General features: G+C 40.2%; 1 protein-coding gene across 17 annotated transcripts in view; it reads left to right on the top strand.

Annotated features, from left to right (window-relative positions):
• Window positions 1-25,517, top strand: part of TBC1D19 (TBC1 domain family member 19) — a 133,885-nt gene that overhangs the window by 89,315 nt on the left and 19,053 nt on the right. For 10 of the 17 annotated variants that reach the window (XR_014066238.1, XR_014066228.1, XR_014066200.1 and 7 more), the window contains 2 exons: window positions 5,134-5,218; window positions 10,334-10,378. Coding sequence is in view for 11 of the 17 variants with exons in the window: in XM_081531900.1 (XP_081388026.1) it covers window positions 5,134-5,218; window positions 10,334-10,378 (130 nt within the window). In the remaining 6 variants the exon portion in view is untranslated. Of the gene's footprint in view, window positions 1-5,133; window positions 5,243-10,333; window positions 10,406-25,517 lie in introns of all 17 variants that reach the window. The other 7 variants (XR_014066215.1, XR_014066326.1, XM_081531740.1 and 4 more) reach the window with 2 other exon arrangements.

The following is a 25,517-nucleotide window of genomic DNA, read 5'->3' as shown; positions in this document are numbered from 1 at the left end:
CGTTGAGCTTTAAGCCAACTTTTTCACTCTCCTCCTTCACCTTCATCAAGAGGCTCTTTAGTTCTTCTTCACTTTCTGCCATAAGGGAGGTGTCATCCGCATATCTGAGGTTATTGATATTTCTCCCAGCAATCTTGATTCCAGCTTGTGTTTCTTCCATCCCAGCGTTTCTCATGATGTACTCTGCATATAAGTTAAACAAGCAGGATGACAGTATACAGCCTTGACGTACTCCTTTTCCTATTTGGAACCAGTCTGTTGTTCCATGTCCAGTTCTAACTGTTCCTTCCTGACCTGCATACAGGTTTCTCATGAGACAGGTCAGATGGTCTGGTATTCCCATCTCTTTCATAATTTTCCACAGTTTATTGTGATCCACACAGTCAAAGTCAAAGGCTTTGGCATAGTCAGTAAAGCAGAAATAGATGTTTTTCTGGAACTCTCTTGCTTTTTCGATGATCCAGCGGATATTGGCAATTTGATCTCTGGTTCCTCTGCCTTTTCTAAAACCAGCTTGAACATCTGGAAGTTCACGGTTCACGTATTGCTGAAGCCTGGCTTGGAGAATTTTGAGCATTACTTTACTAGCATGTGAGATGAGTGCAATTGTGCGGTAGTTTGAGCATTCTTTGGCATTGCCTTTCTTTGGGATTGGAACGAAAACTGACCTTTTCCAGTCTTGTGGCCACTGCTGAGTTTTCCAAATTTGCTGGCATATCGAGTGCAGCACTTTCACAGCATCACCTTTGAGGATTTGAAATAGCTCAACTGGATGGAAAGTAAACAGCCAGGCAACACAAGTCCTTTATTCCTGAAGAGGGTCTGGGCCGCACATTCCAGTGGCCACTACAGACTGCCACCATTTTAGTTCCCATCATTGTCATAATCTTCTGCAGGGCTTCCCTGCTTCTGCCCTTTCCCCTCCATGGCCAGTTCTCTTCATAGTAACCAGAGGAATCCTTATAAACTAAGTTAGATCATTTCACTATTCTGCCGAAAACTTTGCATTGGAGCTCCACTTCACTCCCAATAAAAGCCAAGATCCTGACAATGCCTTGTATAATTTGGCCTCTTTTCCTCTCTCACATATCTCTTTCCACTTATCTGCTCCAGCCTCACTTGGTTTCTCCAGCACATCAGGCACACTTCTACCTTAGCACCGCTGCGATTATTGGCTTTTCTGCCTGGCATGCTCTTCCCCTTGATATCTAAATGTTAATGTCCCCAAGTTCTTTCAAGTCTTCCATCAGATGTTACCTTCTCAATGAAGTTCATCCTGATTGTTCTCTTTGAAATGGCAATTGCCCTTCCTTATCCCCCCTTTACTTTGTTCCTGTAGCACTTAGCAACCAATATGTTATATACAGTGTTTGCTATTTATCTCCCCCCCCACAACCCGCCCACCCCAATCAGGCTCCTTAAGGGAGGTTTTTTGTTTATCTGTTTGTCTGTTTCCTTTGACATATCCCAAGCACCAGAGCACAGAGGGGTGAAACTGATTAAGAGTTGAGGCAGGTTGAATAAGTGTTGGTCAGTCTTCGATCTGTAGGAGTCAGGTAGGAGTGACTAGAGAACGAGAGAGGCATCTTTCAAAAAGATAATGGCTGAGAATTTTCCAGAAATGAGGATAAACAAAATTTCACAGTGAAGAAGAAACATGGTGGTCTTAAGCCATAGAAATAAAAACAAACCCAAAATTAAATATACTGGGGGGAAAACTACAGAATATGGGATAAAATTTAAAGTAGTAGGAGTAGTAGTAATGACTGCAACTAACATGGTAATAATACTCACCATGTGCTAGGCACTGCTTTAAGAACTTTATGTGTATTAATTAAGTCCTACAGTAGACTTTGTAGTTCAGTTCAGTTCAGTTCAGTCGCTCAGTCGTGTCTGACTCTTTGCGACTCCATGAATCGCAGCATACCAGGCCTCCCTGTCCATCACCAACTCTCGGAGTCTACCCAGACCCATGTCCATTGAGTTGGTGATGCCATCCAACCATCTCATCCTCTGTCGTCCCCTTCTCCTCCTGCCCCCAATCCTTCTCAACATTAGGGTCTTTTCCAGTGAGTCAGTTCTTCTCATGAGGTGGCCAAAGTATTGGAGTTTGAGCTTCAACATCAGTCCTTCCAATGAACACCCAGGACTGTTCTTCTTTAGGATGGACTGGTTGGATCTCCTTGCAGTCCAAGAAACTCTCAAGAGTCTTCTCCAACACCGTAGTTCAAAAGCATCAATTCTTCGGCGCTCAGCTTTCTTCACTGTCCAACTCTCACATCCATACATGACCACTGGAAAAACCATAGCCTTGACTAGATGGACCTTTGTTGGCAAAGTAATGTCTCTGCTTTTCAATATGCTATCTAGGTTGGTCATAACCTTCCTTCCAAGGAGTAAGCGTCTTTTAATTTCATGGCTGCAATCACCATCAGCAGTGATTTTGGAGCCCAAAAAAATAAAGTATGACACTGTTTCCACTGTTTCCCCATCTATAAGTAGGTATTAATATTGTATATGTATGACATAGAGGAAACTGAGACTCTAAGAAGTCCAGTAACTTGCCTGGTATCACACATACAGTAAGTGGTGGGGCTATATTTTGGACTGCAGCAACTTAGTTTCAAAATAAATTTCAGATGAGCTAATGATTTTATTACCAAATGATTTTATCAAATTGCTAAACAAAACTTCCTGATTTTGTCAGGAGGCACTAGATTATTCTGTTGGTTGTTGTTTGGCTAGTCACTAAGTCATGACCGGCTCTTTGTGACCCCATGGAGTGTAACTCACCAGTCTCCTCTGTACATGGGATTTCCCGGGCAAGAATACTGGAGTGAGTTGCCATTTCCTTCTCCAGGGAATCTTCCCAACCCAGGGATCGAACCCAAGTCTCCTGCACTGGCAGGCAGATTCTTTACCATTGAGCCACCTGGGATACTGTGACAACATGTGAATCCAAAAATCTCAGCAACTTAAAACACCAGAGGTTTATTTCTTGCTCATGGTCATTTTCATCCCAGATAAGACGGGGATGTAGCTCTGTCATCCTCACTCCAGGACCCAGGTTAACGGCATAACCGCTGTCTGGGACACTGATGGTTTTTGTGCAGAGGGAAAGAGGGACCTGGTTAACTACTCTGGTTCTTAGAGCTTCCATTTGGGAACTTTCAAATGACACATATGAGATTTGAGTAAAGAGCAAATCTCATGGCCATACCTAACACCAAAGTGGACGAAAAATATAAGCTGACATATGTTCTCAAAGGGAAAGAACCAGAAATATTTGATGATAAACACCATTTACTTCATAGTTTAGGTGAATATGTATAGTAGACTGTTATAAATGCGGGAAGGGACTTTCCAAGCATGAAAGTATTGGTAGATTTGAGCATATAAAAGTTAAAAATACCTGTGTCAAAGATAATTAAGAAATCATTGAGCAGAACCATTTATAACATATAATTTGACCATGTGTTAGTGTCCTTAATATGTAAAAATTTAAACAAATCAGTAATTTAAAAAACATCAATTTTAAAATGGACTAAGATAATGAACTGGAAAATAATGAAAGAAATGCAAATGGAAAAGTGGTCAGCCTCATTAGTAACTAAAGCATGGTGCCATTTTTTACCTATAAGATGATGATAAACCATTTTGATGAGAGTAAGAGAAAATGTGTACTATCTTACTGCTGTCCATGTTAAAAACAAAAGCAAAATCTTTCTGAAGGGCAGTTTTGCTATGTGTCTGAAGAGTTTTAGATTTAAAATGCTCATCACTTTGACCAGACAGCTAGTCCAATTTTAGAAATTTAAAGTTGTACATAAATATTTAGCTGTAAAGAAGTCCACTGCAGCATTGTTTATCGCTGGGGAAAAGTGGAAATAATTAAATGTTCAACAATAAAAGGTTATATATTATTCATCTGCACAGTGGAATATTCTGCAGCATTGAAAATGTGGATAGAAAATACTTATTTTATAATATTGAAATGGAGTACAGTATGCATTATCCTATTTTGTTTGAAAATGTGTATGTGTATGTGTAAGAACAATCTGAAAGGATATACATTAAAATATTAACACTGGTGGGATTGTGGGTGTTTTTTCTTTCCTTTGATTATTTGTGTTTCTAACTTTTTCTGATTTTTGTCATAAACATGTATTGCTCGTATAGTCTTTTAAAATAAGAATAAATTAGTGGCAGTGGTCAGTATACGTCTTGCCTTTGGGCCTGACTGATGCCCAGTCTCCATATCTATCCTGTTTCTAAAGCTGAGCCCCTTCCTCGTGTCTTGAAACCATGGTTCCTCTCTCCATTCGCTCCTGCTGCTAGTCCTGCCCTACTTTGTGCCTATGTTCTGTTAACTGGGCTTCTGCCTTTTCTGTTATTCCCGAATTCTTTTCTCAGTGACATTTTTTGAATCCAACATCTTTCAATACCAGGATCCAGATTTCCTATCACGGTCCCCTGTGCCAAAATTCCAAGCTGAAATCAACAGTTCAGATCCTCTACGGGACATCTTTAATTTTGACTGTCTGTCCTACCTGTTTCCACCTCCAGGTAGAGTGGTCAGGACAGCCAGCTTCTGACGTGTGTTGAACTGCCACTTGTTCTACAGCTGCTAATCTCTTCTATATACCTTGAGTTGCCTCCCCCGACCTCTGACATGTCCACTGCCAGCTGCCACATCCCAGCAACGAGCCTAGTTCCAGTTTCCTGCACTTTCCAAACTGCTATATGCCACTATGGTTACCAAGGGTCCCCCCTCTACATTCTTTATCTTATTAAATTTCTCCCAGTTGGTTATTTTTTCCAGATAGAAAATACACTAATCAACTGGATAATACAGAATCAACTGGTAGGTAACAGCTAGCATTGTCTCTTGTTGTTCAAGGTTTAGGTGACTTAACAGTGAGAAACCTTTCGATGAACTTGGGCCATCACACTTGGTTATCTACTTTAACACTTACCATAGGTGTACCAGTAGAGGGCACTCTTCCCATTGGCAGGTACTGTACTGAACTTAAGGGAGTCTATCTACCTCAGTATCTCATAAGCAGACATAGCAATGAATTACCTGTTATAAAACAGTGCTTAATTGTTTGTTTTTTCCAATGTTGTACCCAGGTATTACTTTGTTTTTCCCGAGATACATCTGTATTGAGTCATTTTGCATACAACAGTGCTTCACCACCGAAATCATACATAAGAGGTAAACTTTACTTAATTAAAGGAAGTATTCTTTAGCACTTACATAATCATACCAAGACTGTTCATTTTATAGCATATATTATGTTGTCAAGATTTTTTATTGTAAATTATCTAAAAAGATGTCTCTCAAATTATTGTAACCATCTTTTTACTCCCAAGCAACTTATTACAAATCACAGGAAAGTGGATCCCCAAAACAGCGTTTAAAGTTACCTTCTTTATTTTTCCTGTTTGCTCTATCCTCTGTTGCAGTTTTTGTCATGTATGTTGACATTTATTCCCCCTTCTCACTATGACTTTATCATTTGGATTTGCTTTTTCTACTTTTTTTTGCCTTCTTTATTCCTTCTCCCAATGTTATACCACACTTAAAAGTTTGATATAATTTATATGCAGTTAGCATTCTGATTTCTATTTAGTGCTTTCTTATCTTCATCACTAGCTACCTACAAGATAATACTATTTCAGTATCCTGCTGTCACCTGACAACTGAGCTAATTGTCAGCTAAAAGACTTTCCCCTGATTTCTCATATTTATTAAGTAGTGAACTCCCAGCACTGAAAGCTTGTTAACCTATTGTGTATGGTTTTTCTGCTGTTCCCATAAAGAAAGAAGCTATTTGCCTGTATCTCCTAAGTCCGACTGTCTGCCTGATTACCACAACCCCTGCCCTAAGACAAGCCCACATTCCCTGCTAGGATCAGGCTCCCCCCAAACTTGGGGGCTCTCTCAGTTACATTGCTTCTACACTGAATTGATAGAAACATTTGGTTTGCTTGTTTGTTTCTTTAACATCATCTGCTGAAAAACTGATTGTAGAACTTAATTATGTAATGGACTCACCTCTAAATTCAGCCAGGATTTTAAGGCCCTGTCTTAACCTAACATGGAGAAGGAAATGGCAACCCACTCCAGTATTCTTGCCTGGATAATCCCAGGGATGGCGGAGCCTGGTGGGCTGCCGTCTATGGGGTCGCATAGAGTCGGACACGACTGAAGCGACTTAGCAGCAGCTTAACCTAACAAACTTTGACTCCCTGTTTATTCCACATTACCGCATATTCATTCTAAATCTCTATATATTCCCTACACATGGAAGGACTCCTTTTCCATCACTTCCAAAATCATAGGTTCTTAAAGAACTAGTCTATATCTCACAGTATCAGAAAAACTGAGATTATTTCCTTCTATGTAGGGAAAAACCCAGTTCTTTCTACTGTGTTTCCCAGTAATGTGTTTACTACTCACACAAAACACTTCACTTCTGACAATTTTGTTTACATGTATGTGGGAGTTTTGCCCCACAATAACAAGCAAGTCTTGTCACCAGCTGGTATCCTACAGTTTAACTCAATTCTAACATTGTCTACCTAGAGATGGTGTCAGATCCCGTAGATTAGGGACTCAGTCCCACAATACTGCCCCCCCTACACACACACACACACACACACACACACACACACACACACACACACACACACACACACACACTCACACTCTTCAGACACCAGTCACAAGCATAGGTTGTCTCCTGTGCTTCTGACCAACTGGCTATAGGTTGGAGGTTCCAACAAACCCCTCTTGGGGTTTGATTAATTTTCTAGGGTGGCCCACAGAGCTCAGGGAAACGTGTACTTGTATTTACCAGCTTGTTAAAGGATATGATAAAGAATACAAATGGACAACCAGGTGAAGAGATACAGAGAGCAGGCTCTGGGAGGGTCATGAGCACAGGAGTTTCTGTCCCTGTGGAATTGGGGTGTGTTATCTTCCCAGTGTTGACCTGTTTGCCCACCTGAAAGCTCTTCGAACCCCCTACTATTGGGGTTTAAGTCTTCCTCACATTTTTTGAAAGTCGCTTAGTCATGTCTGACTCTTTGCGATCAATGGACTGTAGCCTGCCAGGCTCCTGTGTCCATGGAATTTTCCAGGCAAGAATACAAGAGTGTTGGAGAAAAGACAATCTCTTTAACAAGTGGTGCTGGGAAAACTGGTCAACCTCTTGTAAAAATGAAACTAGAACACTTTCTAACACCGTACACAAAAATAAACTCAAAATGGATTAAAGATCTAAATGTAAGACCAGAAACTATAAAACTCCTAGAGGAAAACATAGGCAAAACACTCTCTGACATAAATCACAGCAGGATCCTCCATGACCCACCTCCCAGAATATTGGAAATAAAAGCAAAAATAAACAAATGGGACCTAATTAAAATTAAAAGCTTTTGCACAACAAAGGAAACTATAAGCAAGGTGAAAAGACAGCCTTCAGAATGGGAGAAAATAGCAAACGAAACAACGGACAAACAATTAATCTCAAAAATATACAAGCAACTCCTGCAGCTCAATTCCAGAAAAATAAACGACCCAATCAAAAAATGGGCCAAAAAACTAAACAGACATTTCTCCAAAGAAGACATACAGATGGCTAACAAACACATGAAAAGGATGCTCAACATCACTCATTATTAGATAAATGCAAATCAAAACCACAATGAGGTACCATTTCACGCCAGTCAGAATGGCTGCTATCCAAAAGTCTACAAGCAATAAATGCTGGAGAGGGTGTGGAGAAAAGGGAACCCTCTTACACTGTTGGTGGGAATGCAAACTAGTACAGCCACTATGGAGAACAGTGTGGAGATTCCTTAAAAAACTGGGAATAGAACTGCCATACAACCCAGCAATCCCACTGCTGGGCATATACACCGAGGAAACCAGAATTGAAAGAGACACTTGTACCCCAATGTTCATCGCAGCACTGTTTACAATAGCCAGGACATGGAAGCAACCTAGATGTCCATCAGCAGACGAATGGATAAGGAAGCTGTGGTACATATACACAATGGAATATTACTCAGCCATTAAAAAGAATACATTTGAATCGGTTCTATTGAGATGGATGAAACTGGAGCCCATTATACAGAGTGAAGTAAGCCAGAAAGAAAAACACCAATATAGTATACTAATGCATATATATGGAATTTGAAAGATGGTAACGATAACCCTATATGCGAGACAGAATAAGAGACACAGATGCATAGAACAGTCTTATGGACTCTGAGGGAGAAGGTGAGGGTGGGACGTTCTGAGAGAATAGCATTGAAACATGTATATTATCATATGTGAAACAGAACACCGTTCCAGGTTCGATGCATGAGACAAACGCTCAGGGCTGGGGCAATGGGATGACCCAGAGAGATGGGATGGGGAGGGAGGTGGGAGGGGGGTTCAGGATGGAGAACACATGTAAACCCATGGCTGATTCATGTCAATATATGGCAAAAACCACTACAATATTGTAAAGTAATTAGCCCCCAACTAAAATAAATAAACTTATTAAAAAAAAAAAGAATACTGGAGTGGGTAGCCATTCCCTTCTCTAGGAGATCTTCCCAACCAGGGATCAAACCCAGGTCTCCCACATTGCAGGTGGATTCTTTACCATCTGAGCCACCAGGGAAGCCCACATAGGCATAATCAATTATTAAATACCATTCCAGTCCTTCTAGAGAATGAGAGGGTGAGGCTGAAAATTCCTAGCTTCTGATCATAGCTTGGTCTTTCTGGTGACAAGCCCCCATTCAGGAGCTCACTCAGGTCACCCCAATAGAACAAAAGACACTCTTAATGCTAGTTTCATTTAGGAATTGACAAGGGTTTCAGAAGCCTTGTATCAGCGACAGTATCAAAGACAAATACTAGCATAAGAGATGCTCCTAATGCTCTTATCAAACCTAGGTAATAAGGATTTCAGGAGCTCTGTGCCAGCAACCAGAGGCAGAGACCAATTATACATTCTCTATTATCTCTTACTCACCAAGTCCACTAATCTCTCATCAATTTCCCTCTCCTCTAAACCTCTAAAACACTTAAAGCCTGTGCCAGAACATTTAGCAAACATATCTTAATGTTCCCTGTTTTAGTCTGGATTATACACCCTGTGGTTCAAGGACCATATTTTACACCTACTCTGTTTGCCTCTTGGCACCTAGCCCAGTATTGAGTACTCAGCAGGTATTCTCTATCATCCGTCTCTCTAGATACCTGTCAACCTACCATCTATCTATCTTTTCATTTTCTTCTTCCTCACAAAATCAATCCCTGTCTCCACCTTAACCTAAACTGCTCGTCTAGTTCTCCATTTTTTCTCTGCCACCATTCCCAACAAGAAATACAAAAATTGTTTTAATTAAAATCTTGCCTTCAAGTCAAATGCAAAAATGCATATGTCTTTTCAGTAGACTCAACAGTGTTGGAAAAACTGTTGAGATAAACATTACCTACTTTTTCACACTTCAGTGGAAGGTGGGAAAAACCTCAGACCTTTAAATGTTTTGAGGAAAACAATTTTTAAACTCCTTTAAACATTTAGTTGTGGTGAATATACTTTAATTTTCTGAGACAATCTTGATTTCAAATATTTATTCTGTGACTCAGACAGTAAAGAATCTGCCTGCAGTGCAGGAGACCTGATTTGATCCCTGGGTCAGGAAGATCCCCTAGAGAGGGGAATAGCAACCCACTCCAGTATTCTTTCCTGGAGAATCCCATGGACAGAGGAACCTGGAGGACTGTGGTCCATAGAGTCACAAAGAGTTGGACATGACTAAGTGACTTTCACACTTCAGACCATATTAATTGTTTAAGGACTCAGAAAATATGACCACTGTCCAGTGATAGATATTTAATTTAAACTCTTCTGCCTATACCATAAAAATGATAAACTAATGAGGTATTACAAAGCTTAGACTTAATGACAAAAATAGAATTACTTATAATTAATATAACAATTCTGTGCTTACAAATAGATGGTGCTCTTCTTAAGTGCTTAAGGAGCTTGAAAACATTTGTTTTTTAAATTATTTGCATCACTTACCTTGTACTTAAGTTTTCATTATTAACCTTCGTTGATGAAAGGATTTGCTGATACCAAAAGATTGGCTGGCATATTTTCAGACTAATTTCTTATCTTGAAATGAAAGGAGATTGTACTATAGTAGTTTTTAAAATTCTATTAATTATTAGTATTGTCACAAAATTAGTTAATTTTTAAAGTTTTTTCTATTTTATTTAACAATATTGGAACTCTGTGTGTTTTTTCTCTTACAGGAAAACTAGGACTAGAAGAATATGCTGTCTTTTATCCACCAAATGGTAAGAGTAATGTTATTGCTTCCTCTAGTGAAAAATAGGAAAATTACAACTTTTATAATAGGAATGTGACTTGATTATTCTCTGTCTTTAAGTGAGCAATAATTTATCATCTAAAATAAACCTTCTGTAGAATAACTATTCTAATAAATTTTTCCATATTTGTGGTAGGTTTGTGCTGAACTGTGCATATCCTTTCTGATTTCCCTTGAGACCAGTAACAGCATTTGTGAGCAAGCTAAGAAGACTCAGGTTTCTAAGTCCAGGGCACTTAGCTTTCCTCTGAAGGACACTAACTCATCTGTCCAATACCTTCCTTGTGGCTTTATTGAAGTAGTGCCCTAATGAGTGGATTGCCGTGTGTTATACCTTGTTGTTCTCATGATTTGACAAGTGTGGTGGTGGCGATGGTGGTTTAGTCGCTAGGTCGTGTTCAACTCTTGAGATCCCATGGACTGTAGCCTGCCAGGCTCCTCTGTCTATGGGATTCTCCAGGTGAGAAAACTGGAGTGGGTTGCCATTTCCTTCTCCAGAGGATCTTCCCTACCCAAGAATCAAACCCAGGCCTCCTGCATTGCAGGCAGATTCTTTACCGACTGAGCTAGGAGGGAAACCTCTTGACAAGTGTAGTATTTATGAAATAAAAGATATTTCAAGAAATGTAACTCCAAAAACGTGTATTTTGATTAAAGTGATCAAATGTATAATGACTTCCTTTTGAAATTCTTAGTTTTAAAGATACGCTCCTTGGAAAAGCACTATATAGCAGTCCTTATTATGATAATATAAAGCGGCATCCTGAAGAAGTTCTTTTACTCCAGCAGAGTTAACATGGGCTTTGTAATCCTGTAGACCTGGGTTCAGATCCCAGTTCTTTCAGCTCACCCTATGACCTTGGGTAACTTACGCATTTCGCCAGACTTCAGATTCATCATCTATAGCACATGGGTAACAGATTAAAGGAGATACACTTTATGAAACAGCACAGTGCTGGATGTGTAGTGAATGCTCAACAAATGCGACTTACAAAGCTGTGCTTAGCTTCTTTATTGACCAGCCCACATGAAACTCCCAGACAGTGCTGAGAAAGTACACGGCTGTCTCCTTGTACCTCTCAGTGTGGCTGTCCCACTTCTGTCCCAGGCCAACCTCCTCTGCCCCTCCTTGAGCACTGGAGTTCCAATGGCCCACCCCACCCTCGTTCTTCTGCTCTTCTTTTTTTTCCCCTGTGCAGCTCTTCTTTTCACAGATTTTCCTAGGACTTCTTATCTGCTCTCTTGCTTCTGTTTGTTAATTGCTCTTCTATTTGTTAATTCAGTTCTGACTTCTACATTATTTAACTCAAACTTAACATATCTTAAGCTGAAGTAAATTAATTTTCATATTTATAAAAAAAAGCAAAATTAAATTAAAAAAAAAAACAGAACAACAACAACAAAAACGCAAATACTGAACTATTTCTCTCTCAGTTAAGTGTGCCTGCCAGTCATTCAAGGCCTAACATCTGGTAGTCATCATGATTCTTTTCAGTCTTGGATCCTCTTCCTCCAACAAATCATGAGGATATTCCAATTTTATCTTCAAAACCCATCTGGGACCCTCGTGGCATCATCATAACTACTACCTTGCCCTCATTCAGCCTTTAGACACCAGTAGACACGAACACGACTGAAGTGATTTAGCAGCAGCAGCAGCAGCAGCAGACACCTAACTGGTTTCCCTTCCTCCAGGCTTTTCTAGCCTTGTTTTGTTTTTTGCAGTGCTGTCTGAGTTATATGTCTAAAAGGAAAATCTGAAACTTGTCATTTTTCTCTCTAAAGTTTTCTTAATGGCTCCTCATTTCTTTGTAAGCAATATCCAAGCCTCTCAGCAAGCATAAGAAGGGCCCTCTTGATTCTGGCCCCTATTCAATCTAACTCCTAGCTTCATTTCTCTCAATTTCCCATTTTACTTTTTTAAAAATCACAAAATATCAAATTAGTAATTCTTTACACAAACATACTCTTACAGAAGCAGTATGCTGCTTCCTTCCTCATTACCTCTCCTGTTCCTGTGCTTGCAATAGCCCACTCAAACTTTCTTCACCTGGCTGTCCTCCAGGTTCAGGTCAGGCATGATCCTCTTCAGGAAACTTTTCCTGGATCCCCAGGTGAGGTTAAGGGCTCTTATTCTAGACTCTCATAGTACCCACTGTGAAAATCTTTGCTATCTCTTATTATATTTTCTTGGCATTGGTTGTTTATGCTTTATCACCCTCTCTACATTGCAGGCCTTGTGAGGTTCAGGACTGTGGCGTTCATTTTTGTTCCTCCAGGATCTCGTTGTAGTAGGACTTTAATGAGTATTTAAAAAGCCAAATTAGAGGCTTTTTAATTTTAACATGTATGTGTAAACTTTGTTACATCTGTCTCCCCAGAAACTTAATTTACAGTTATATAAGAATTAAGAAATAAAAAATAATTATCTCTGAAGGGTCAAATGAGATGTCCATGGAATCAAGTTCCTTTCCTCCATTCATAGAAGAGCTTTTCCAACTTAGTTTAGCATATATTAGCTTTTATTTGACACACATGCCTAACAAACTTGGTTTATAGGTTTTTATGCCCCTGTAAAAAAAAAAAAAAGAAGAGTGAAAAGAAGCTGATATAGATAGGAAAATGACTAACAACAGTAGAAATGAAAATCAGAGACCTCACAAAGGAAAATAGAAAAGCTATAAAACAGAATATAAAAGCACACCTGCAAACCAGTCTGGGACCATTTTATGTAAAAGCCAATAACCCTCTTCCCTTTAAAAAAGTATCATTAGGTTGTAACATATTATATAGTAATTTGAGACATTTATAGTGAGCTTAAGGCACCAAGAAAAAAAATATTGTTATAGCAACAATCGTAATAGCAGTCATCAGGATCAGCTAACATTTTCCATGCAGAACTATGTAGTAGGGAGTGCACTAAGTACATTACGTGTATTAATTCATTTAATCTTCATAAGAACCTTCTCAGGCAACTGCTAGCATTATCCCTACTTACAGATAGAGGAGCTGAGGCACAGAATGTTAACTTCCCCAACTGGTGAGTGGCAAAGCCAGGCTTTGAACACAAGCTCTTTGACTTCAGAAGCAATATTCTTTTTTTTATTATTTTTGGCTGTGTTGGGTCTTCATTGCTGTGTGGGCTTTTTTTTTTTCTAGTTGCGGCAAGTGGGGGCTACTCTCTAGTTGCGATATGTAGGCTTCCCATTGCAGTGGCTTCTCTTGTTGCAGAGCCCAGACTCTAGGTGTTTCAGTAGTTAGAGCACATGGGCTCAGTAACTGTGGCGTATGGGCTTAGTTGCTCTGCAGCATGTGGGATCTTCCCAGCTCAGGGATTGAACTCTGTTCTCCTGCATTGGCAGGCAGATTCTTTACCACTGAGCCACCAGGGAAGTGCCAGAAGCAATATTCTTAATCATCATGTCCTACTGCCTCAGAAAAATGTTACTGAATTCATTGAGTATCTTTTAGAAAATTAAGGGGTTTATATATTGAAAAGGTGTGTGTGTTAGTCACTCAGTTGTGTCCTACTCTTTGCGACCCCATGGACTGTAGCCAGTCAGGCTCCTCTGTCCATGGAATTCTCCAGTCAAGAATACTGTGGTGGATTGCCATTCCCTTCTCCAGAGGATCTTTGAGACCCAGAGATCGAACCCAGGTCTCCTGTATGCAGGCAGATTCTTTACCACCTGAGCCACCAGGGAAGCCCCATTGAAAAGGTTGTTGTTCAGTCGCTCAGTCGTGTCCGACTTTTTGCGACCCCATGGACTGCAGCACATCAGGCTTCCCTGTCCTTCACCATCCCCCAGAGCTTGCTCAAACTTATGCCCATTGAGTCGGTGATGCCATCTGACCATCTCATCCTCTGTCGTCCCCATCTCCTCCTGCCTTCAGTCTTTCCCAGGATCAGGGTCTTTCCCAGCATCAGGGTCAGCATCAGGGATCGAACCCGCTCTCCTGCATTGCAGGCCGACTCTTTTACCGTCTGAGCCACCAGGGAACTGAGACTGAAAAGGTAAGTGTATGTAATAGGTTCTAGAAACAGTCTCATCCAGAAAAAAAAAAAAAATAGCTTAATGCTTAATGAAATAAACCCACAGCTGTTCATAAACTTAATACTTAAGGATCACTTCTTTTCTCGGGTTGTTTTAGAAACTTACCAGAATCAGAGAGGACTCTTCTCTGAGGATTGAGTCTGAAATTTCCGATAAAAAGAGACATGGAGCAATCAGTCACTGTCTGTTTACTCTTAAGACAATATTAAGCCACATTTTTATATTACCCGCCCTGTTTTTCATCCTCTGCCAAAGACAGGGTTACTTTGAACTCTCAAGGATACCTCTGCCACCACCACCACCAAAAGTGGCCTGGCTTTCATGGTCACAGGCCTCACCTAGAGAGCTTTGTCTGCAGCTCACAGACACACCCTCTATCCCTGACCTGGCAGGGGGCAGAGGTTTGCTCACTCGCTTCCCCTCCTGTGGTCTCCTTTCCTAGGATGGAAATAAATAACAGGCGCCTGTGGCACTGGACATTACGGTGGAAAGACTTTCTCTAGTAGGTTCATTAGACAACTAGTGAGCAAAAATTTCTGAGCTGAAGGAGACTCATCATGGGAAATTTTTAAGCCTTTCTTGTTTTTGTTTTTAGTTCAACATGTGTAACTTGTCCCTGTTCATTTAATGATACTTATTTGGCCCTGTTCTGGCTCCCTCGTCTAGGTGGGTGAGCCACAGTAAAGGGCACAGATAAAGTACCTGCTACCAAGGACCTCACGTTCTAGTGAGGGAGACAGCCTATAAACCAGTACAACAAGTGTTGTTGTTGTTGTTCAGTCACTCAGTTGTGTCCGACTCTTTGTGACCCCACGGACTGCAGAACGCCAGGCGTCCCTGTCCTTCACCATCTCCCAGAGTTTGCTCAAACTCATGTCCGTTGAATTGGTGATGCCATCCAACCATCTTGTCCTCTGTCATCTCCTTCTGTCTTCTATCTTTTCCAATGAGTCGGCTCTTTGCTTCAGGTGGCCAAAGTATTGGAGCTTCAGCTTCAGCATCAGTCCCTCCAATGAATACTCAGGGTTGATTTCCTTTAGGATTGATTGGTTTGGTCTTTTTGCTATCCAAGGGACTCTCAAGAGTCTTCTCCAACACCACAGTTCAAAAGCATCAATTCTTCAGTGTTCAGCCTTCTTTTTATGGTCCAGCTCTCACATCCATACATGACTACTGGAAAAACCATTGCTTTGACTAGACGGACCTTTGTTGGCAAAGTAATGTCTCTGCTTTTTAATACGCTGTCCAGGTTGGTCATAGCTTTTCTTCCAAGGAGCAAGTGTCTTTTAATTTCATGGCTACAGTCACCATCTGCAGTGATTTTGGGGCCCAAGAAAATAAAGTGAGCCACTGTTTCCCCATCTATTTGCCATGAAGTGAGGGACCAGATGCCATGATCTTAGTTTTTTGAATGTTGAGTTTTAAGCCAGGTTTTTCACTCTCCTCTTTCACCTTCATTAAGAGGCTCTTTAGTTCCTCTTCACTTTCTGCCATAAGGGAACAAGTAGCTAACGTAAATAAATAACTGAAAATAATTTCAGAGAGTGATGGCGTGAACAATTAAAGGGAATAGAAATTGATAGGAGGTAGGCAGGTGGGGAGGGTACAGCTGTTATAGAGAAGGGAGTCAGGAGAAATGCCTCTGGGGAAGTAGAATGTGAACAGAACCCAGAATACGCAGAGGGAGCCACGCAGAGGAGAAGGAGAGCACACCCCACGGGGAACGCACAGCATTTTTATAGGCCTTGAGAGGAGCATACTCGATGATCTAAAGAACAGCAGCAGATGTTCACTGTGACTGATGACAGTGAGCAAAACAGAAATTGGTACAAGATGAGGTAGGAGAGGTAAACGGGCCAGGGGCCAGGTCAGGTAGGGAGACAGTCAATCTTAAGTTTTATCTAGTAAGTCCAATGTCTGGGCTTCTTTAGGGGCAGTTTCTATTAATTTATTGTTTTCCTGTGAATGGATTATATTTCCTTATTTGTTTGCATGCATAATAATTTTTTTGTTGTTGATAACTGGATATCTTGACTATTACAATGTGGTAACTCTGAAAATCAGATTTTCTCCCCTCCCAGAACTTGTTGCTCTTGTGGGATGTAGTCGTTTATGCCTTTTCTGAACTGCTTTTGTAAAGGTTATCTTTTTTGGTATTGAGTGCCCCATGAAGTCTCTGTTCTGTTAGCTTAGTGACCAGTTAGAAATTTGACAGAGATTTCCTTCTCAAACCAAAAAAAATTTTCCCAACCTTTGCTGATTAGACCGTGTAGAGGGTCTGCCAAGGCTTAGGCCATTTACAGCTCTTCCTTAGCTTTCACTTCCTACTTGCATAGAGCCCAGAAGTCAGGCAGAAACAAAAACTGAGTCTTCTCAGGAAAGATTCTTGGAAGAAATAACAAAAACATATCATTTTAAATCTTGTCAGGTTGATAAATAGCAATATACTTTGTTATCTAAATTAAATAAATTAAAAACATCTCATAATCCAAATTAATTTCACGTGTAATTTTGGACATTAATGGAAAAACTGGTTGTTTAAAATATGATTTCTAGATGTATATTTAAATATGGTTATGTTCTGATGTTTTGGGAAATTTTAACTACTAAAATAAAGTAACAAAATCATATTCTGAAATTCCAGTTCAGAAAGATAGCAGAAATAGTAGAAAACAATTTGACCACTGTCCTAGTGCTTACACTTACTGACCTGTAGGCTCCATGTGGAATGAGAATAAACAAAGGAAATGATTATTTCAGTGAATGAATTAAATAAACTGTACTAAGTAATCCCAAATGAAAGAGTGTGAAAATTTGCTCTCAACTGAAGTGATGTTAAAGTGAATTGGATGTTAGTGTTATGGTACAACTATAAATGCTAAATATTAATAGAGACAATGAGAAAATTATGGGAAAATATTTAGTAAGTACAAAGCATGTTAATAATTTGGGGTATTTTCTGAGTCATATTTACTATTTATATCTCATCTGGTTCAAGATTTATTTTTGTTGATGATGTTTACCATTCTGGGCTATGTCAAAGGCCCATTGAATCATTACTTCATAAAGTTATTTCTGTTGAATGGAGTAGGCAGTTAATAATTTAGGCTTTCTTCAGTTAGATAAAGGTAGGCTAGGATCTTAAAATAACCATTCATAGCAGACTTGCAGAACTCTGAGGCCAGATTAGAGATGGTGTCCCAAGCATCCTGATGCTGGTTAGAAGTACACTCTTGGATGAAGGCCAGGTGGATGACACTTGACCACTGAAGCACTGAAGTGGTGAGAGACAAGGGAAAGGATTTTGAAAAATTGGCCAAGGACATGACAGGCTTTGAGATCAAAGAAATGTTTTAGGTGGTATGTGCCCTAGAGTGTTAATGATTTCATTGCTTCTTATGCCTCCTACTTTTGTTTGTTGGAATCTGACTTTGTCCTTTTTCAACAGAGCAGTCTATGTACACTTTTCTGGAATCTTAAGCCCAGGTTAATCTTGATTAAGCAGAAGTGAACCTCTATTTAATACTGATGAAAGAAAGATTTTCTTAGGTTTAAGCTGATGCTCAAATGCGGTACTCTCCCTTTATAGTATACAATATACTATAATTAGTGAGCACTGGCTTTATACTAAATACTATACTGTGATGCACTTTGAATACATTAACTCGTTGGTGCTTTAGTATTATACAGCCCAGGGAAGGTAGTATTATTTAACCTCACTTTTAAAAATGAAAATAGAGACTCAGAGTGTTAATAACTTTCCTGGAGACACACAAGACCCAAATTCATGTCTGTATGACTTTGTGGGCCATTTGTAATTTCAACACTGAGTTATTGAGAGCCTCTTGTCTTATATATTAATTGTTTATTCATAAATGAATCTTATACTTTAATATAATATATAAGCCATGATTATAATTGCTTAAATTCCCATCATTAACAGCATATATTGAGAATCTCGCTTGTAGAAGACGGTATGCTGGATGCTGAAGATAATACACAGTATGAATTGTGGCCCTTGCCTCAAATATGTTATTACCTAGCTGTTTATACAGCAGCTATAGATTTCAGAACTTGGGGGAAATGTGGTAAAAGTGTGATTAATCATGAGTCATCTTAAACAGCATTCCTTTTTCTGTTTGGCAGTTGACTAATTCATTCACTCTAAGCTTCATAATGAAAAGTGCTCTGTCCTGATTAAGGTATTCCTACACTTAGGACATCTTTAATTATTACCTGTAGAAGACAAAGATAATGATAGTAACATATTCATTTCTTTCTACCTTAACTTGCTTGCTCAAATGTTTCTGCAGTACTGAACAGGGGAAGTAAAAAGTGTTTTTTCAGTGAGAATATAGGGGTTTTGTATAATAGCAGCCGGCTTTGATATTTAGTTTTTATTTTTATTTTTTTTATATTTTTAATTTATTTATTTTAATTGGAGGCTAATTACTTTACAATATTGTAGTGGTTTTGCCACACATTGACATGACTCAGCCATGGGTATACATGTGTTCCCCATCCTGAACCCCCTCCCACCTCCCTCCCCATCCCATCCCTCTGGGTCATCCCAGTGCACCAGCCCTGAGCTCCCTGTCTCATGCATCGAACCTGGACTGGCGATCTGTTTCATATATGATAATATACATGTTTCAATGCTATTCTCTCAAATCATCCCACCCTCGTCTTCTCCCGCAGAGTCCAAAAGACTGTCCTATACATCTGTGTCTCTTTTGCTGTCTCGCATATAGGGTTATCGTTACCATCTTTCTAAATTCCATATATATGTGTTAGTATACTGTATGATATCTAGTTTTTAGAAGGATATAATACATACTTCTATTTCTGTAAGGTATCAAAATATGCCTTCTATTTATGAACTTATTTTTCTTGCTTAGTTTTTCTTTCACATGTTAACATGATTAGACGAAGATGAACTTTTAAAATTATTTGTTAAGTTTATAGTCAGTAAAGGAAATAAAATGAAGCTGCATTTAGGAAAGATAGAAAAAGATGGGTGTTCACAAGAGAAAAAAGAGACTTAACCAAAGATATAAACAGAGGGAGAGATTAAAGAAGAAAAATTGTCTTTGAGCCCTCCTAAGTGTTCCCTTGAACTAAAGCTGGTGGCTATAGTATCAATAAGAATATTGACTTTCAGCGTGTATCTAATCTGGTTTTCAATTTTTTGTTTTTAGAAAGCAAAAGACCTTTAGTAGTAGTAGTAGTGTTACTCTCTTAGTTGTATCCGACTCTTTTCAACCCCACAGATTATAGCCCGCCAGTCTCCTCTGTCCATGGGCTTCTCCAGGCAAGAATACTGGAGTGGATTGCCATTCCCTTCTCCAGAGGATATTCCTGACCCAGGGATTGAATCTGGGTCTTGTGCATTGCAGGCAGATTTTTTTTACCATCTGAGCTACAGGGAAGTCCTTAAAAGACCTTTAAGTTGGTAAAGAATCTTTACCATTCTCCTGGTACGATCCTTATATGTTCAGTTTTCTTCAGATCTCACAAATTTTTCTGTATTTTCCCTAGACATAATTGTTAAATGTAGAATTCTAGAGTCTGATGATATTTCGGAGACAATCTTAGTCCCTTTTTTTGTTGTATAGTCGCTAAGTCTGGCTTGACTCTTTGTGACTCATATGGACTGCAGCACACCAGGCTTCCCTGTCCTTCCACTATCTCCCAAAGCTTGCTCAAACTCATGTCCATGGAGTCAGTGATGGCATCCAACCATCTCATCTTCTGTCATCCTCTTCTCCTCCCGCCCTCAATCTTTCCCAGCATGAGGGTCTTTTCCAATGAGGTGGCTCTTTGCATCACATGGCCTAAGTATTAGAGCTTCAGCTTTAGCATCTGTCCTTCCAATGACATCAGGCCTTCCAATTAGTCCCTTTTAATGACAATCAATTACTGAAGCTCATGAGGTTTGATGACTTTCCTAAAGTTATCCAGCTAGTTTGATAAGCCCACAATGGAATCCTCATCTCCCAACTAGAGACCAATAAATTTCTTGCTCCTTCTCTATTCATCATTTACTTATTCATCTACCCTTCACTCATTCAGCAAGGGAGAAAGAAATGGCAACCCACTCCAGTATTCTTGCCTGGAGAATCCCGTGGACAGAGGAGCCTGGTGGGCTGCCATCTGTGGGGTCGCACAGAGTCAGACATGACTGAGCGACTTAGGAGCAGCAGCAGCATTCAGCAAAAGTATATTCATTATTAACCATGTTTGTGGCACCATAAAATGCATAAAAGATGAATAAAATGTATTTACTGCCCTCTGGAGCAATCTGTTAAACAGTTAATTATAACACAAAATACAGTGAAATTATAGTGATGGAAATATGAACAAAGTGCCATAAGAATTTTTGCAGAAGAATCAGCATTTAATTAGGATTAAGAGATTGTGGTATGTTTTTCTGAGATTATTCTTATTCTTAGCAAGGTTTTGATGGACACTAAAGCAATTTATGGTACAGAATTACTAAGTTCAAAGCTACCAAAGTATGAAAATGCATGATGTGTTCTGATGATGGGTAATCTAGCATGGCTGTACCACAGTAGGTACAGAATCAAGATGACAAAGGAGAGGCAGATAAATCTCAGATTGCCATCATGAATGGTGAAGACCAGATCAAAGTTTTTGAATTTCACTCTGTAGACACTTAACCTATATTATAAGGCTAGAATGTTAATTCCATAAATAGAAAAAATGTTATATTCAGTTTAATTTCTCCAGAGGCTACAGAGTAGGTTTTTAAACATTGGCTAATTGAGTGAGTAGAAACTCAGCAAATATTTGGTGTGTGGATGAATGGTCAGGGGAAAATCCTCAATGGATGTAGAGGTCTTTTTCATGATCTCATCAACATTTTAGAAGATAATCTGAACCATTACAAAAGTTTGTTGGAAAGCAAAGAGTTTTGGGAAAGGGTTACCACTTTGGAGGCTCTTACAGACTATAGGTAAGAGTTCATCAGAGCCTGAACTCAGTCCTGGCAGTCAGAAGGAAGTGAACAGTTGAAAAACAGTAGAGGTAGATTCTCGAGGACTTCATATATTCATTCCACAAACACTGAATGAATACCTTTTATATTTTGGGCATTAAGCTTGCCTCTGGGGATAGAGATAAATAAGGAATAGTTTTTGTACTCAAGTGATTTATTACATTGGAAGAGAGAAAAACAAAAGTAATTATAATATAAGAGAACAAAAACATCATTCGTTAAGTTCTGACTTTGCATCAAGTGTTGTGCTAGGCATATAACATACATCCTCTTATTTAATCTTTACAGCCTCACTGATATTGTCCTCCTCTTGCAGATAAGTCTGTTCCTAACTTGAAGGGTCCAGGCCCTCCAATGAGTACAATTGGAAAGTGAAAGTGAAAGTCACTCAGTTGTGTCTGACTCTGCGACCCATGGGCTGTACAGTCCATGGAATTCTCCAGGCCAGAATACTGGAATGGGTAGCCACAAGGGAAGCCCAAGAATACTGGAGTGGGTAGCCTATCCCTTCTCCAGCAGATCTTCATAACCCAGGAATTGAACCCAGGTCTCCTGCATTGTAGGTGGATTCTTTACCAACTGAGTTATCAGGGAAGCCCAGTACAGTTGGAAGCCCACCTACTATAAGTCTAGATTTTCAGAAGTTGTAAGTCAAGCTAATAAACTGCTAAGTAAATTCTACTTGGTTTTCTTGTCTTGAAAAATATACCTTTATAACAATCTGGGAGGTGAGTTTCAAATTCAGAATTCTTAAGACTCCTCAGAAGTCCCTAGCTTGTGGTATCTCCCACCCACTTCTTACCATGGCTCTACCCCATACCTGGACAGACAGGTCCAAGCTCTGTTCACATCCCCCACAAATGACCACCCTTTACCTCTCCATCCTGAGGACAGCATCCATCAGAAGAGTGGCTCCACTGAAGAGGCTGTGCAGACCCTGGAAGCTGGCTAAGGGCTTTTGAGCTGGGGATTTCAGAGTCGTGGGTACCTGAGTTGTGGTCTGAAAGGAGGGACATGGATTCTGGGTGAGGGGTATAGTCAGAGGAGGACCATAACAGGCCTCTTACTCCAAGTCCCCCTGCCTTGGTCTAAGAACAGTACTGGATAAGGAAAAAGGAGAAATAAGCAACCTAAGTATACATAGGTAGGAAGTGGAGCCAGAATTGTGCAGGGTTGTCTAGGCGCACAGAGGAGAAGGGGCACCTCAATCAGTCAGGGCAAATCAGCTGATACAAGAGTACTGATTAATGAATGATTGTGGATGGAAAGTAGGAGTCTGTCAGAGAGATCTTTCTAGATACTTCTAGAAGGAGTATTGTTTAAGATCTCTAAGGGGTGGGGCTGGGATGTGGCTGCAAGTGTAGAGGAGCATTTACAGCCCTTTTCCTAAGGTCCATAGGCTGAAAGGGTGGCAGTCAGTTTGGCAGGATCAGAATTGTGCTCATAGGGAAGAAAAATGAAGCTGTGCTAGACAGTGGCCGAATCCGGAAGAGTTAAGCCTTCTTTATCGTAAAGGGACAAGAAAGGAACACAGTCACATTTAGACATAAGGGCTGAGGGAGGACTAGAAAGCAAGGCATTCTTTCTTGAAGCCTAGGGAGGCATGGAGTTGTTTACAGAACTAGGCAGTCCAGAAGGAGGCGCAGGAAACTGGGTTTTTACTGTTTGAATTGTGGGTTAATAAGGAGAATGCTAGTGGAAGGAAAGAGAAAACAAGTATGACAGAGTCTTGGAAAGTAGCCATATTTAAGAAGTGCGCCAAAGAGAGAACTAGCCCGAAAGACAACAAAACAAAACCAAAAACTGAGCAGTGGAAGCTTCTGAGGTAGGGAGCCTGATCTTCATGGGGCCTGGCAGGCTCAATTTAGAGAAGGGACTTTCAGTTGCTGGGGGCCAGGACACATACACACAGAGGAGACGTTAGCAATCAGAAGTTGGGGTGAGAGGAGGGGAAGCCAGATTATAAGGAATTGGGGATACATAATGAGGAAGGTAAAGGAAGTTAATTCAGATCGTGTTTTTAAAATTAAGCTTGACTTCAAGAGGAGAGAGATTGGACATTTGTTCGACAGGAATGTAAGGTCCAGGAAAAAAATGGACAAGTCCTCCTTCTCCTCATCTTCTTGTTATTAGTGAAGGCATTTATACTGTCTTTGGCTGAAAGGTTGCAGTGAAAATAGAGACTGGAGAAAGGAGTACTTCCATAAGACCTAGCCACCCCTTTCCTCTGCTCTTCCACTAGTAGGAGTGAGAGCCGATGCCACCACTCTCTGCCTTCGGGCCATCCACCTCAGGAAACTTATCCCAGTTCATGACAATCACCACACGAAGCCCAGGGCCTCCAGGTCACCCCTTACCTGGTGACTCTCACCTCCAGAGCTTCAGTGCCTCTTAAGACCGCCTCCCTCCCCTGGCCTTGTCCTCTCCACCCCCTTTGCCTCCATTATTCCTCTTCATGGCTCTTATCACTGTCTGACATGTGCTCTTATTTCATCATGACTTTCCTGTCCTTGATAAAAAGTAAGCTCCAAATCTCAGAGCAGTGTTAGGCACATAGTAGAAACTCAGTACATATTTGTTAAATGATGAACATAAGAGAGGGGGGAGGAAAATCGGTGGGACAGGATTCCAAAGCAGAGGTTGGCAAACTTTTCCTGTAAAAGGCCAAATAGTAAATATTTAAAATTTTGCTGGCCACAAACAGTCTCTACTTCTGAATACTCTTTATTGTTCTCTAAAATAATCTTTCAAAAATGTAAAATCCATTCTTAGCCCACAGACCACACATAGACAAGCCACAGATCTGACCTTAACTTCTGTGAGAAAAAGTGAAGGAAACAGGATTAAGAACAAAGGTGAAGATGGTAGCTCTGAAAAAGGGAAAGGAGATGTCTCCCTCTGAAGACCTCCCTAAAGAGAAATGAGAAAAAAGATGAAACATGTGCAAAACCTTTGAGGTAAAGAACAGACAAGCAAGAGAATTTATTTCAGTGGCATCAGCCTCAGCGTAGGGGGAAATGAATTCTGTAGTTGGATGTGAAGCACTTGAAGAGTAGGACAGTTCTGAGAGAACAGGACAGCTAATTTCATAGAGGTAAATAAGGAAAATGATAAACATGGTGGGGTTCAGACAGAGTTGAACAACATGAATCTGTGTTGTGTTCTGGAAGACAAGGGGAAAATGGGAAAAGGTAGATCCTGAGAATTATAGCTTATGAAGTTTGAGTGATGCTGCACAAAATTTTAAAGGTGGTTGGCCTGGCATATTAGTTCAGAATAATATTTTGTTTTCCTTATACTCTTTTTTGATAAAATTACTTCTAGAATCATCATAGAAATATGAGTTAATTTGTGAATAATAATATCAATAATTGCCTTTTATTAAGAGTCTAAGCTCTTTATTTATGAATGGCTAAGCTATAGTTGTATATGCACGTGTACTCAGTCGCTTCAGTCATGTCCGACACTTTGCGACCCCATGGACTGTAGCCCACCAGGCTCCTCTGTTCATGGGAATTCTCCAGACAAAAATACTGGAGTGGGTTGCCATGCACTTCTCCAGGGGATCTTTCTGACCTGGGGATCGAAACCTCATCTCCTGTATCTCCTGCATTGCAGGTGGATTCTTTACCCACTGAGCCACCTGGGAAGCCCAAACTGTAGTCATTATCTCTCATTTACTCATTTATGTAGTTCTAGTATTATCTGATTTACAAGATGAGGAAATTGAGAATTCAGTTCAGTTCAGTTCAGTCGCTCAGTCATGTCTGACTCTTTGTGACCCCATGAACTGCACCACGCCAGGCCTCCCTGTCCATCACCAACTCCCAGAGCCCACCCAAACCCATGTCCATTGAGTCGAAGATGCCATCCAGCCATCTCATCCTCTGTCATCCCCTTCTCCTCCTGCCCTCAGTCTTTCCCAGCATCAGGGTGTTTTCAAATGAGTCAGCTCTTCGAATCAGGTGGCCAAAGTATTGGAGTTTCAGCTTCAACATCAGTCCTTCCAATGAACACCCAGGACTGATCTCCTT

The sequence above is a fragment of the Giraffa tippelskirchi genome, chromosome 1 (assembly GCF_054371585.1).
Source record: "Giraffa tippelskirchi isolate mGirTip1 chromosome 1, T2T-mGirTip1v1.2.pri, whole genome shotgun sequence".
NCBI lineage: Eukaryota > Metazoa > Chordata > Mammalia > Artiodactyla > Giraffidae > Giraffa > Giraffa tippelskirchi.
The sequence above is the reverse complement of the archived record's forward strand: the minus strand, read 5'-3'. Positions and strand labels throughout refer to the sequence as shown.